General features: G+C 40.9%; 1 protein-coding gene across 5 annotated transcripts in view; it reads right to left on the bottom strand.

The window, feature by feature from the left end:
• Positions 1-447: 447 nt before the first annotated feature.
• SFT2D1 (SFT2 domain containing 1) overlaps positions 448-15,993 on the bottom strand; it is a 30,159-nt gene continuing 14,613 nt past the window's right edge. For 3 of the 5 annotated variants that reach the window (XM_039707642.1, XM_039707645.1, XM_039707644.1), the window contains 6 exons: positions 14,830-14,912; positions 11,453-11,534; positions 9,020-9,055; positions 8,222-8,280; positions 6,837-6,866; positions 3,867-4,662 (listed from right to left, as the gene is read on the bottom strand). In XM_039707642.1, coding sequence (XP_039563576.1) covers positions 4,623-4,662; positions 6,837-6,866; positions 8,222-8,280; positions 9,020-9,055; positions 11,453-11,534; positions 14,830-14,912 — 330 coding nt within the window. In that variant the 3' untranslated portion in view covers positions 3,867-4,622. Of the gene's footprint in view, positions 4,663-6,836; positions 6,867-8,221; positions 8,281-9,019; positions 9,056-11,452; positions 11,535-14,829; positions 14,913-15,993 lie in introns of all 5 variants that reach the window. The other 2 variants (XM_039707641.1, XM_039707640.1) reach the window with 1 other exon arrangement.

Consider the following 15,993-nt stretch of genomic DNA (forward strand, 5'->3'; position numbering starts at 1 on the left):
ATTACTGCCTGGGAGGGGATGAAATCGCTAAGTCCATGCACAAACCCAGCCGCTTCTCTCCGGTTCGCGGGCGCAGAGAACCGGAGCAACCTCTGCCCACGCCGCGGCCGCCCGCACCTCCCCATCTTCCTCCCGCTGTTCCTGCCTCTCCCCCGGAGGACTGCTCCCTGCCGGCGCAGTGGCCGGCACTGCTGCCCCTAGCATCTGCCCCCAGCAGCGACGGGCTCGTCCCCGCCTGCTCGGTCCCCTAACTCTCCCGCCTCGCCGAATCCGCGGCTGTGCATTTTCCCTGGAGCCGAACTGCCGGCGACTGTTCCGAGGAGCAAACGTGTGAACGGCACGGGGTCTCCGCACGGGGACCAGTCCGCCATCCTTACCGTATGGACACCGAGACAACGGATACCACCAGGCTGGGACAACGCAACGCGAAGCTACCAAGGCGCGAAGGCCACCGCAACACAAGATTCCTTTATTCAAATAAATAAAAATGAACTTTTATGTACAAATATACAAAACCATTACGCACATTTTATAAAGTAGTCGGAAATCTTTAAAAAAACCGCGAGGATGGAGGCAGGACACCCAGAGTCAGTGCCCTCCCTCCCAGCACCCGGGCTCCGGTAGGCGGAGGCCGGAGCCACTCCTTTGTCCCTCGCCCCGGCGGCGGAGGAGGCCCGAGGATCGGCTCTGGGCCAGCGGCTCCGCTCGCCACCCGCCCGTAACGCATGGAACACGACATCGCGGATCGTGGCCACACCTCCCCCCGGCGCGACCGCTCCGACAGCCGCCGCCGTGCCGCTCCCAGGTCCCGGCGGGGCTCAGAGGGTGCCCAAGTGCGGCAGCGTCTCCAGCCGCTCAGGGTGGTCGCGGCCGGCCGCACTCTCCACACCACGCAGCCACTCGGTACATTTCCGCACCAGCCCCTCGTCCGCCGCGGTCCCCGCCGCCTCCTCCTCCTCGTATTCCTCGTCGTCGTAGCGGTGCCGGTCGTTGAGCAGCGAAACCTTCAGAAGAGCCCGCAGGTCGCCGCGCCGGGCCGGGGCGGCTCTGCCGGCAGGAGAGGGTGCGGGCTGCCCCCGCTGCCGCTCCAGGCTGCGGCGCTGCAGTACCCGGATGGCCTCCGGAGGCAGGCTCAGCGAGAAGCGCCCCGCCGCCTCCCCCGGCGCCCCGCCAAGGCTCTCGCAGGAGCGGCTGCCGGCCCCCGGCGCCCCCGGGCGGCCCCGCGGCTGCGGCGGGGTGGGCTGGGGCCGCGCCGCCCGCTCAGCCGGCAGTCTCCGCGGCGGCGGCCGCTGCAGGGACGAGCAGGGCCAGGAGCTGGAGAGGGGGCCCGGCCGCTCCGGGGGCGCCCCCGACACCTTCCTCGCCACCTTCTCCTCTGCGGGCCGAGGCGCTGCCTTCTTGGGGGCTGAGGCAGCCGCCTGCGGCTTCTTGGGCTGCGCCCGGGCGGCAGCGGGAGAAGCGCAGGGGGTCGGCAGGATGGCCGGCAGGAGGGGCGGCATCGTGGCGGGGCGCCCGGGAGTTCCCTCCGGCTCGTCGCTGCGCGCCCAGGGAGGTGCGGAACGCGCTCCGGGCAAGGCGGCGCTTCTTCCCGCGGGCGGGCAGGGCCCCGCGGCGCGCCGCGGCTGCAGCCCCATGGCCGGAGGCGAACGAGGAGCCCGAACCGCCGGAGCGGAATGCGAGCTCGCTCTGCCCCGACAGCAGCCGATTTTCCCTCTCGATAACCCGTCCCCCTTCCCGCCCTTCGCCCGCCCCGGGAACACCCTTCTCTAGCGCGGGGTGGGAGTGCGGGCGGGGACGGGGGTCGTGCCAGCACTGGCCGCTCTCCCGAACGAGCCGCACAGGTCGGGCTCGATGCGGCGTTACTCCGGCGCCTTTTCCCGGTCCTCTCCCGCTCGCCCTACAGCAGAGCCGAACTAAAGAGGATGGCGGGGCCCACGCCCCGAGCAACAAGGTTCTAAATTCCTCCCGAAGTCCTCAAGCGTCCAAGCATGAAAAGGCAATATTTTAAAATGTTAAATTATCTTGCCGTCTTAAAAACAAGAATGATACTTTGAGCTCCTTGATTACTTGAAGTATCATGAATAAGGGCAGGCAGACAGGCCAAGAGACAGACACACTCAAACCTAGGGCTGGCAGACTCGGACTTAGTGGACAAGTACTGCCTGGTTTGGTAATGAAGAGTACAGTCCAGAGCTCCTTCTAGCGTCAATGCTCTCTGTGACAGAGCTAATGCTCAAACCCTTTGGAGGTTTGTTGTTTGTTTGGGGTTTGGTGTGGCTTTTTGTGATATCCAAGACAGCAATCTCCTATCTTTTCAAGTACCCTGGGCAACAACAGAGGTTTGGAGGAGTTTCATGGTGGAGTAATAAGTAAACATATATTTCCTATGGCTACAAGATGATTACCATCACTCCACAATTTAGCCTTAGAAGTCATGGCTTAAAATTTCTACAGCATTTACTTCAAAGTACTGTTTTAATTATGGTACCAAGACTTTATCAAAAAATGGGTAGCATGTATGCAATCCACAGGGACAGATCTTCACACCTTTGGTTCCACACTATCATAATGGGTATTACTATACTGTGTAAATTTCCTAACTGTGAGCTCTTGGAATACTCATACACAGTAAACAAAGACAGGATGCAAAGGAGGGAAAGACAGAGGCAAAACAACGCAGAGTGTGTGCTCTGTATGGACATGGAGGAAGTAAACTCTGAAATGTTCAGGAGAGAAAAAAAAAACAAGGAAGGTGCATGATGTAACTAACAGACCAAAGTGCATATGGAAGCATACCAGTACATGGAACTTTTGGTTCTTGAATTCTCTCCTGGTGATCTAAGTGTTAACAGACAAAAGGTAACTTTGTAATTTACCATAGTAGATAAATAAATAAATAAATTTTGAATAACCAATGTAATTCTAATTAAAGACTACAGAAGGTGATAGGCAAAACCAGCTCTGGAGCAAATGAAAGCCTGGCCCTGATGCACTAGGGTTAGGATGGGACGGGATCTTTCCAGTCAGCTGAGGTCAACAGCAACGACTGGGGAAGGGACAGTCACTTCCAGGATGATGCCCATCACTGTCTATGCACATCCTACTTCCTCTTCAATGCAAGCTGAAAACTAAAAGGAAACAAAACTTCACCCAAAGGTGCCTTGGCATCCAAGGGCTGTGGGCAGACTTGGAATAGCTGTGTCTACATCATACAGCACTAGTGAGCCCAAGAGCCTGCTGTGAGGCCAGGACTACTTGCCCCCTGCCAGTCACCAGCAGGGAGAATGCCTTCCTGGAATTTATTGTTACGAACCAGTTAAAAGGCATGGCTTAGTTGGAAGTCTAGCTGCAAAATAATGCAATCACCCTGTACACAGCTTCCCCAAAAGTTGTTGCTATGTTTTGCAATATGCACTGAGATTTAACAGGAACATACTGTACCTCAATTTGTCTCTGTAGCCTGAACTCTGAATATTAAAAACACTGATATTTTCCCCTTTCTGGTGCAGATCACATATTTTCAAAGCCATTCCTTCTTCTAGATTTGTGGATCAAGAGAAAAAAAAAATCTAAACCAACTTAGTTTTGAACACACATATGTAAGCACATCCATCCTGTGTGAAAAAGAACCTCCTGCAATATAATATCAACCAAACATTAAAGATTTACACTTTGCTCCAGAATAACTGGATAGTTCTTAGCTGAAAAAAATGGAAATGAGAACCTCTTACTGGAGCCAGGCAACGTGTTAGAGTACTTGAATCTATTACCAGATTAAGTCAGAATGAGCAGTTTGTCTAAATACTAAAAGAACCTTTAGGGTAACTTCTGCAAATCTATTAAACAAATTTGGATATAGTCATATTCACACATTTATGCTTTCATTTTTATTCAACTGTAATGTTGAAATTTTCAGCCCTCTATAGTTGATTCCTAAATAAAAAAATGTATTAGGCACTTTTAAAATGAATTTATTTCACAAGTCCCATTTATACATTAGCCGTAAGTTCTTTTAGTTAAAAGTATTTAGGTATGAAATTTTTTTAAAAAAACATTTAAAATACAACTTTTTTAATAAAATCCAACAGGTTTTAAACATACCTTTCACATTCTCATTAAGTTTTTCCCATAAGGCACATGTATAGACATTTCAAAGCAGCAGTTAATTCCAACCTTCCAAATCTTTACAATGTTTATAAAACTCTGTCTTTGGAAGAGCATACAATGGATAATATACAAACATAAATGGCACATTGCAAATTTTAGACAGAACTGTAAATGGAATCTTAATGCATACTACCCAGGTCTTAGTGACTTGCCTCCACTGAGGAATAAACTGTTACTGGATACAAAGTAGTGTTAAGACTACTCTGTATGAAATATTTAAATGTACTTTCTTGTTAGAAAAAAGCCTGGAAGTTCCAGGGTAAACACAAATAATTCTCCAAATTTATTTTAAAAACTATTTCTAGTAAAAACTATTTAATCTCCCAAGTGCAAAAGGCAAGGAAAATACTAAACTGCTACTGCGTATTTCAGAAGCGTCAAAGTAGAGTTTTTTGAGCAAAATTTACAAAGGAAAAAGTTGCCTTTTGAAGTGGACAGTGGTTCCTGGTTTTAATTTACCCTAGACAGGATGAGAAGCATTTAATCACAGCATCCCTTTAAAAAAAGAAAAAAAAGTCAGTTAAGATTTGTTATTTTGTTTGTAAACATCTGAACCATTATCTATTTACAGTTACAAATATGGCAGAAACTAAAGACATATCAAGAGTTGATCAAATGCAGGATCTGTGTGTGAGTGCGTCCACCAACCCAGCTAAAACCAAGGCTCAGGCCAGGTCACTGCCAGGGTTTCCATGCTGTTTGCATTGTGGGCCATGCTGAAATGCAGACACAGCATTAGGAAGTGCTCTGCAGCACACTGGGAAGCCGAGCAAAGTGCAGAGCCTGATTTCACAAAGGCTGCCCAGCAAGGGCTCAGCTGAGGAGCACCCAGTCTCCAGCAAGGCACAGCTGCCAGGGCTCCAAGCCACATCAGAGCTGGACCGTCACAGTGTAGGAAATAAAGCACAGGCTGAAGGGTTGGAAGTGTGCACTGACAGTGCAGGATGCAGAGAGCTGGTTCAGCCTTAAGGTTTAGAAGTTCTGGAGGGTTCCAATTTTTTTAATCAACAATAAACTGTTTTCTGACTCTTACACTCAGATAATTCGCTGTAGTCTCCATTATTTTTCCTTTTCCCAGAAAAGTAACCAACTTACTAAGGAGGGGAATTTGTATTCTGTTGCTAGTCAGTTGCAAAAAATAGAGAAACATACTATCATCACTCCTTAAAGACACTTAGCTGTATAGGTTTTGGTTTTGTTGCATTTGTTATTGTTTTCATTTGGGTCTGGTTCAGTGGGGCTCTTTGTTGCCAGGCCAACAGGAAGAAACAAACAGAAACCAACAACTCCCACCCCAACAAACCCGTGAACAAGTAAAATGTTCTGAAGAGCAAACCATGAAAAGAGTTAAACCAAGGAATGATAATTTCTTGAAATCAAGAGAAGTGCATACTTTAAACAAATGACATAATACTATTCTCTGGCACTTAGCATGGTTTAGATCATTGTTCCCATAAGAAAGGCAGTCTATACAACAAATCAATCATACCACTCCACATAAGCAAATAATGCAGTAATCCCTAAAGAAATCACAGTATTACTAAAAGCAGTCCATATAAAATTCAGTTCTTTGGCTCATAAAATCTATTAGATAAATAAATCCAAATAAGTTAGCTGATGCATTTCTGCCCAGAACTTGGAAGTACTGTTGATAGGGAAGAAAAAGTCAGAGAGACCAGAAGCTCAACTTGCTTCCTCTAGAGAGAAAGCCATAAAAAAAAAAAAAGACTGAAACAAGAAGAGGAATGAACCTACTGAGACCTGGTCCATGACCACTGGACCTATAAGAATTCAGAATACTACTTTTGTCTGGGTCAGTCTGAGATGTCAGAAATAGTAAAATGACAGTTTGAAGTCTGAGCCCAGTTATTTTATTCACTGTAATTATCAACAACTATCTTAAAAAAAATCCTTCCTAGATGAAATCTGTAGCTTTAAAAAACCAGATTTTTTTGTGATGCTACAGGACAATACCAGATGAAAGGGATAGACAATACTTTGTATTCTTTTTCCCCACACCTATACTACAGCAAACCTAATTAATTGATATGGAAGTGCTTAATTTTTTTTTAAAAAGCCCACTGTCAGGAAGACCAAACTGCATTTTACATGAATCATAGAAAAACCAGATTCTTACATTTGATTACTTGCATGTGTTTTCACTGGGTGTTTGGTCTGCTTTCATTCCCTTTTTGTACACACAAGAATGAAAGAGAGTAGCTTGCCAAAATGAAAATGATAAAGCGTTGCCTTTGCCCCTCCTAAAAATGATGGAGGAATTCAGACATAGAAACAGACGCTGCCACTGTTGCTTGTTTGCTTTTAACTAGGATCTCAGATCCACAAGCTACCTTTAATTTTAGGACCAGAAAAGTCACTATTGCATCATTTTATGGTTAAATCATTACAGACATTATTTAAACAAAACCTTGATTAATTTTCAGTGGTGGAAACTAGAAAGAAATGTATTAAAGAGAATTACTATGTATTGCACTTCTATTTAAAGCTTATATTAAGCATGAGTTTTAAGTTCAGCTATGCCATTTTCTAAAAATTAAAAGAAAAAGAAGGATGTTATATTTTTTCCACACATGTGAAGTACTTTATGCCTTTTCCCAGCGTAAAGGCAACTGACTTCTGTTAAGATGGAAATTATTATGCAGACTCACCTTGCAAAAGGAATATAAGACAGACTATACCTGAAAAAAAGACGAAAAAAGTATATTTGCAGAGTGTTCATGTCTCTCCTAGAACCAAATTATTTCACTTTAGGCGAGCATTAATGAAAGCAACCATTGTAACAAAATTTTAAACAAGATTCTATTCAATTTAATGTTTATCTGAGAAAAGGGGACATGTTTGGACAAGAACTAAACAGTGACGCAGATTTGGTAATTTACTTTTTCTTTGTTTAATTGCGTTTTTTTCCCTTTTTTTAATGTAGTTCATAACTTCTATTGCACATGAACTTTTAAAAAACAGATTTGCTATTGCCTAATCCAAAAGGAATAGAGATTTGTGTGAAAATGGTACTCAAGATGATAGAGACAACTTCTTCTACTTTAAAAGAAAATCTAAATTACTATGCAAATATACAGCTAATCATATTATTTATGTAACTAAATACAAATACATGCTGTAGGATGAATAATATTCCACAAATGTGACACTCAGCTGACAATTCTATTATTCTCTGAAACTTACTTCTCACAAGCCTCCAGGCAGTGTTCTGTTCTCATACCCAGCCTGATCAAACCCCAAGACACTTAACAAATGTGAACTGTCTGCTGCAAACACACAGAGCATACACTGAGCTAGTGGCCTTGCCTCTATCTAGCGCCATGCCCAACAGTCCCTGTCCTGAACAAATGGTTTCTTGTCCTCAGACCCACGGTCAGGACATACTTTGTCTATTCAGGGCAAGTTCAAGCGAGAACTGTGGTCACCTTGGGTTGCCTGAGAGTGAGCACCTGGGATAAGGACACCAAGTCATTCACCTGGGACAATGACACCATGTGTGTATCTCTGTGGAAAAGGCAGTAACTTCCAGAACTTCTGCCAGGCTTGCAAGGATTCACCTGACTGCACTCACACACTGCCAAATCCAGACCCGGAGCCCCTGGTCATCACAGCACCTGCTGCACTAAATTCACCCTCTCACATCCACCCAGTATATTCCTGGGGCAGGATGTACTCTATGGAAATGTTTTTTTAGTTTCTTTCTCTTCAAAAATCAAAAACTAGTTAGAATTCAAAAAAGAGGAGAGGATACTTTTACAACACAGAAAAAGCATGACAATTTTTTTTTTGCATATCTACTCCTTTCTTAAGGCTTCAGATAAGTTCACACATTGCAGAATATACTTCAAATTACCATTTTTGCAAGACGATTAAAAATAGATTTTGCTGGAGTTACACAACCTAGCTGAGAAAAAACAGATTGAGACTAGCATTTGGGCACACTTATATGTGAATAATATATATATGATAGGTTTCTAATCACGCGGGTGTAGGGACAGGGAGAAGAAATTAAAAGGAATTTTAAGAATCTTACCAGGTCATTGCCAAGAACTGCAATATGCAGAATAACACTGCCAAACCTTTCTTGTTCCACTAAACAAAAATAAAGCAAAAATACTGCAAATTAGTTCAATTTTCACACCAGTCTATACTGCAAACAATTGGCACAGACTGATCAATCAAGAACAGAGTTGCCAATAACTAAATTTCCTTGTCTTAGTTTGCTGTTTCTTTTCCAACAACTCTCCATTCATTTTATCCATCACTGCATCAGCATCATGCTATGTAAACCTTTTCTAGCTTTGGAAACAACTAACAACATCAGTGTTAACACTCACTCATGTCACTGTACTTCTGCAAATATAGAAGTCCATTCCAGTGACATATTTACTTCTATGGAATGGAACTACAGTTAGTTTTTGACCAAGATGCTTGAAGGTACTTCTGGTTTTTTTTTCTGTTGTCTTAACCAGCTTAAATTCTGTATCCATGGCTTCTGAAGATGGCTATACACTCTGGTATTTTCTGACATAAGTATGCATCACTGAGACAGAACAATATTTGAACTTGTCTTTCTCAGTTTTTATTCTAGAGGTCTGCAGACCAAACCCAATACATCCTCATCTATATCACATGCAGGTGGGAAGGTTGCATTTGCTTTTTACAGCCAACAGACTTATCACTCCACCTGAGCTCAACTGCAGCAAACAACAAAAACACCACACATGAGTTCACCTTTCCTTCACCACTGAACTGTATCTTAAAGCTACAATACAATTAATAAACTACCCAACTGACATTACTTTTTTTTCTGAAAAGCATTCTCACTTACCCAGAATACAGCACACAGAGTCAATATTAGGCAAAGCTGGAGTGAGAAGGAGATACAAAGAAAAAAAAGAATGAATACTCAAATACACAAGGAAGCAAGTACAGTGATCATTTCCATGTTTTCAATGGGCAATCAGCACTTTAAAATTGACTTCTGAAACAAGCAGAGCCAAAGGCTGTCTCACAGTGACTATATGATGAACTCCACGGTGTTTTTCAAAGCACAGTATGAGGTATGAATGGCCCGAAGGGCTGGGACAAGTTTTGAAAGGAAGACAAGGCAGGAGTTGACTTGAGGAACCAGCAGGAGTATAAACCGATGTGTGCACCCTTATTTGTTGGTTCTATTCAGAGGTGGGCTTAAATGATAAAGCTTTACTGAAAGGAATCAAGAAGTCTGGTAACTGTTACTCTCTTATTCCAGTACATACTCTCATTTTGAACCTGGTATTCATAACACCTATCTCTGACAAGAAAGATGCGCGCATCACTACAAACAACCCTTTATTAAAAACATCCATTCTCAATTACAGGATCTGGTAAACACAGGCTATGCCTCATCTGCCAGTGCTTTTTCATCTTCAAAGGTTTCACTAATGAAGAGTCTACTAGAGAGCAGCTGCCTCAGGTACAGTGAAAAAGCTCACATGAAGCTTTGTTCGAGGTACTTAAACACTTTAGATGGAATGTTACAATGGTTTACTACATGAAATAATCACACCATTTGTGCAAGCCTAATCATCACTTAAAACTTTTCCACTAGATCTTAACTGGCTTCCTCCATTTTTCATTACACATAGCAGAAAACACAAAAAAAACCCATAAATCAATTTTCACTTGAAAGAAAATTTGTTGGCATTTTATTAAAAGGAAGAAAAGTAACACACTCTTGAAATTTTCCAAACATGTTTGTAACTCCTGAACTCCCTACAATTCTAGCTTTGTTAGGATGGGGATTAAAACAGTCAAATTCATCCAAAGTTTTCAAAACTTTAAATTCACCAATTCTTATGTGTTTTACTGAAATTTCCATACAAAAAGTCTTGGCTCTCATCCAATGCTCATGTTTACTATTAGATGAAACCTTTCATTCTCATTTTCCCAACTTTGCTGGTAGCCTCTCTGCACAGGTAGGTCTCTGATATGCTCTGCTCTCTGTTCTCCTTCCATTTCCCTGATATGTTTTGTTTTTACAGCCTTCAAAGCGAATTATTTTCTTTGTCGCCATGTCTGAGGCACAGTGGATGACAGGATCATCAGAGCAAAATTATTTTTGTGCCTGTTGTTTTAAGTGTCTGGCTTAGGCTCTCAGTTTCATTGGAAAAAGTCCACAGCTGTAAAGTGTTGGAGAATTTACACTCAGCAAATACAGACTCTAGGAGAACTGGAGATATTATTGGACATTTTTAATTCATGCCTACAAAATGTAACCTTTCTAGGACTTGTAACTTGGTATGAGTTGAAAATAGTGACAGAACAAAACAAGAACACAAACAAAACAAAACAAAACTCTGTTGAATAAAGTTTGGAATCCAAGCAATGATCAAGTGCCTTCTCCAAAAGACAGGGGCAAATGTAAGCTTCTCAAAAGAGATAACTATTTTTTTATGTGGCTGTGCGAGAGGAAGAACATGCAACCTACATAGGACAGCCATCCAGAAAGAATTTATGACTTTCTTACTCACTAAACTAGAAAAACAAGTCATATGATAGAGAGAATAGGAAAGCCAACTACATTTCAAAAATCAAAGTTGAAACAAACCAGTAGGAGCAAGACAGAAAAGTATTAAAGAGAGAAGCAGCAAGGGGAGAAAGTTGTTTTAACTGCCTAGCACAGAGCTTTGGGATAGGAATTTTGATACTGGGGAGAAGGTTTTTCCATCCTGCAGGAAGAAGAAATGATGGTTGTGGAAGTGAAGGAGCCAGGGATGTCACAATGGAGAATCTCAAAGCTGAACATGTGGCCTCCCAGCCTTTGGGAAAATAAATTAATTTTCTCCATTGCTTTCAAAGTGCTGAACCACTGACCTTTACAGACCAAACTGCAGCCAAAAAACAACTGTAAAGCTACACTTGGTGGCTACTGACTTTCCACAGTAGCTAAAAAAATCTCTCCCCTTGTTCTTGAAGAAAGTATTTTAGAAAATAAATTAAAAATAATTAACCTGCCATTAGCATTTACTAAGAAAGATTTCATAAGGAACATTTTACTCCAAATGATTAATTAAAAAAATATAAACAAAAAACCCACACATGTTGATAGAAAGGAGCCAGATGATCTTTGTGACATACAGAGTTTAACAGCTTGACTGTAATTTCTCAGCAGAAGGAAGAGGCAGACTGAGAAATAACCTCCCTTTAGAAAAGCATCAAATTTAGCTTTGAGGCTAAAGGAAAGCTTTTTAATAAAAGGAAAGAAAGATAGCATATTTACCAACATCACAATCGTAGCTATTAATCGTTTTGGATCAAACATTGCTTTCAGTTGCTTCAGCGGCCCCATCAGGAAACACGTACTAATAGGAGATAAAAAAACCAAAACAAATTGTAAATCACTTTGAAATAACTCTTTCTAAAAGACAGTAGGTAATTAACCAGCTTTCCAACAGATAGATGACTGCAAAGGCTTTTAAAAAAAGATATTTCAGTGCTTAGCAACATAGACTAACTAGAACAGAAGGTGAAATACTCCATGAATTTAGCTCGGGAAACAGTTTATGAGTCACCCTTGGTCACGAAATTCTTTCCAAAATATTACCATAATGAAAAAAAAGTAACAGGCAAATACAAGAACATTTATATTGGTTGAGATAAGAGAGGACAGAGGGTGACAGGATATACAAGGAATAACAGAAGAGCATAGAAGCAAATCAGTTTTCATGAACTCTTTCATCAAATAAGAAAAAACACATTTCCACTAGTAATCTGTTTGATTGTGCTGAATGCCATTTATAAATAAAGATAATTAAAACAGCAGTGCAGTTACAGTTAAATTTAAATCATGTTAAGAGATATTAAATGGGGGGAGATTGAACTATAAGTAGCTCTACATGAATTTAGAGATGGGTGGGTGGTCAAAGATGTTTTGATTGTTATTTTAAGATGGCAAGCACCATAATAGACAGAAGAAAAAAAAAGATGAGAAAACTCAACTGCAGAAGTAAATCAGATCATATCCTAGATTTCAGGAAAGATAATGGGAATAAATATAGTGGTTAGAGCTTTTTACATTACCAAAACATTATAAGTGTAGCAGAATTATCAAGTTGAAGTCTAGTGAATTTTGTGTGGAAGCTGTTATAACTGACTTGCTAAAATAATGTCAAGATTACAACCTGCTGTAGAAAATTTTTGTTTAATAATACATATTTTAACCCAGGCAGAATGCAAGTAGCTACAATCAAGATTTTCTACCTCTTTTAGTCCAACTCAGCAAGAAAAAAGGCAGAAAAAGTTCAGTTGTTTGTATCAATCCTCCTGCTTTTTTCTACTCTGTAGTTAACTTGAAGGGAGAATGAAAACCATCGCCAACACCACATGCTGTGTTTTATGCAAAGAAATGCCATCTGTACTAAGAGTTCACAACCTCATGAGTATTTCTCTGCCTTCAAATATTTGAGATGAGTCTCTTTCTTCCTTGTCATTCTGCTTTGCAGAAAACACAATTTAATGACAGTTCAATGCCTGTAATCTGTGGTGGTCTAAATGCTTTATTACAGAGCAGAAAACCTAGTCTAACTCCTTTTTATATTAAATAAAGCAGGGAAGAGTTTGATAGAGCTTCTTTCTGAAGCCAATCATAAGTCTTCTATGACAGAAGAAATATGGAAATCCACATTCCAGGCAGCAAATAGAATTCAATCTTCTACATCCAAATGTTCTCCTACCAGCAACCTTGCACATGCATCTCCCTCACTTTTTTAATCTTATGCAGACAGACTTCAAATGTTCATATTAAATGAAAAAAAGTTTTCAAAATTCAATAGAAAAAGAAAATTTTATATTCACTGCAATCCAAACTATTTTTTTTCTCAGTATTTTTTCATCTTGTCTGCTGAGCCATAAAATTAAACCAAGACAAAAAAAAAAAAGGGGACATGAAGAACTAGAAGAAAATATTAGTTAGTGAGTGTAAGGATAGAGATGAGAAAAATACAGTGATAAAAAGGAATTGCGTTTTGGCCACACAAAATAGGCAGAACAAATATAGAAAGAAAAATACATTGTTTGTAATCTGATTCATATTGAGAATACTGACATCACAAGAGCTACTCCAGAGACAAGAAGAGATTCCATACGGAGCAGAAACATTGGAGAAAAATTCTAGACATCCTCCAGTTAAACAGAAAAATTCTTTTAGATAAACCATTGTGTAGAGACACACTCGTGATCCCTGAGAACAATAAAGTAAGTATCATTGTTTTCATGTTCATGGTTAGAAAACAATAGTAAAAACAAGTTAGAGGGGCCTAAACAGGCTAGTAAGAGTGGTAACTGCATTTTGGTTTAAATGCAGACTTGCAAAGAAGCCTGGAAAAGTTTAAATCTGCTTGACAATTTGGAACTTCATTATCATCTCCTACTGTTCTTAGAACACAGTTGCCTATTTCTTATATCCAAAAGGACTAGTGAAGGAAAAATGAGCCTCTTTTTCCTTCTAATTTTAGCTGGAGTGCAGACTAAGTTTTTCAGCATTCTCCTTAAAGAAATACTAGTCTGTAAAAACTTTCCTCTTAACTCAGTGAGACTTAATTAGTACTAAGTTTCTAAAATGCTCATTTAATTTGAAGAAATGAAAACACACTCAAAGTACCAGGTAAAAACCTCACTTGAAATCAACAACAAATAATAAAATTATGATAAGTGAGAGAAAGGCAAAAACTTAGCTTTGACTATCTCCAGTATTAACTGTTTGTCTTGTTTTAGTATGAGATAGAATAGTTCCACAATTGAAACTCAATGTCAGTATAGACATTATTGTCTCCTAACAAATTTGTTGTGGAAAAGCAGTACCTTCATGTTTCTCAAATGTTATTGCCACATTACATGAATTCTAACAGATTAAAAAAGCTTTGACTCAAAAGTTAAGTTGCTTGACTGAAGTCGGAGTCCATAGAAGTCAAGACCAGGCTTTGTGTTTGAGTCCCATGACCATGCCTCAACTACACTAAAATAATAAGAGAAGGGGGAAAAACAGAAATTGAAAATACCTTAGGGACATTAACTTGTTTCTTATGTGTCTTCCAAACTGTGAAAGCAAAGTTTTCAGTCTTAAGAGGGTCCCTTTTCGAGGCAAATCTTTTAGGACTGTTATGGGGAAAATTTCAAAGAATCAGAGAGTTTAAAAATACACTATGAGCAAATTTTGGATTCTGCCTTCAGCCTTACAGTCAAAACAAGGATTTCCTGAATGTTTCCTTTCTGAAAGTTTTCTTGGAAACAGTATGATCTCTCTGTTAAAAGCAAAAAGCTCCTTCCAGTAACTAAGTATCCACACAGAGGGCAGACTACCAGTTTGCTCCTGAAGCTGAGGTACTTCTGTACCTGGCAGAAGGACTTACACGTAAAGAGTAATAAACATTCAGCTACCAATTTGTTATTCATATTTCAGATACCAGCTGTGATGTGCTCACCAACAGTTGTGTAAGGTAACTGATAAACAACAAAACCATTAAACAAACAAGTTTTTGTTATTAGCATTCAATATATAACAATGTTGTACACACAACATAGCACTGTAGAGTAAAAGCAAATGGAAATGTAGCTGAAAAGGAAGGTACTTTTCTAAAAGTAATAAGTAAGAAATCGTACCTGGCAAGAGCAGCAATATTTCCCAGGGTATAGAACACTGCAAAAAGTTTAATCCCCTTTGGGAGCCATAGCAATGCTGTTCCCTATAAAAGACAGGTTATTGGCACGTTTGCAATTAATTAATTCAATTTATTTAGATTTTATAGTCTATAAATATAACTTCATACTATGAAGAACATATTTCTGACATACACTAGCAAAGTACACTGTTCTCAGAGTTGCAGCAGTCACTACCCAGCACACTTCTGTTGCCACCTGCTGGCAAACAATGTGTTGGTTCACTGGATTTCTGGATATTTTTACAACTAGGCAGTTTGTTTATATTACTGAACACATTTATTTGTACTGTTTATATCCTCCTTCACAACACTTCCACTTTTGTTAAAATGCCCCAGTGTACATCCTACACCTCTGCACACAAGATAAAATGTCATAGAGCTGCACTAATATTCACCATCTCCTTTCTCCTCCAATCAACAATTTAGATTTGCAGCCTAAATACACTGAGGCTGAAGAGAAACATTTCAGAACTCTTAGTTCCAGATATCTCTTCTTTCCACTGAACTAAAAAAAATCCAAAGCCTTCTGCTGATCCCAGTTCCCTAGGATGATCAGAAAGAAAAGGAGAAAAGGAATCATAGAAAAGGGAAAAGGGACCTTAAAGATCACCTAGATACAACTGCCACCGCCATGGGCTGGAGCACCTCCCACTAGACCAGGATGCTCAAAGCCCCATTCAGCCTGGTTTTGAACAGCGCCAGGGATAGGGCATCCACAACTTCTCTGGACAAGCTGTTCTAGTGCCTCACAATAAAGAATTTCTTCCGTATATCTAACCTAAATATCCCTGTTCTCAATTTGTACCTATTACTCCTTGTCCTATCACTACAGCTTCTAACAAAAAGCCCCTTCCTGGCTTCTCTGTAAGCCCACTTCAGATACTGGAAGGCTGCTATGAGGTTTCCACACAACCTTCTCTTCTCCAGGCTGTACAGACCCAACTTTCTCAGCCTGTCAGAGCCTAAAGAAAGCCTCCACTAGAAGAAAAATAGTGATCTGCACACTGTGTCCTGAAAAACACACCAACAAAAAAGTAACCACATTCTACTCAATTGCAATTTCAGTGGAAATCCGTGGTGAAAAGAAAGGAAAAGAGGGAGGGAG

This window comes from Passer montanus, unplaced genomic scaffold (assembly GCF_014805655.1).
Source record: "Passer montanus isolate IOZ18808 unplaced genomic scaffold, ASM1480565v1 scaffold2, whole genome shotgun sequence".
Lineage (NCBI taxonomy): Eukaryota > Metazoa > Chordata > Aves > Passeriformes > Passeridae > Passer > Passer montanus.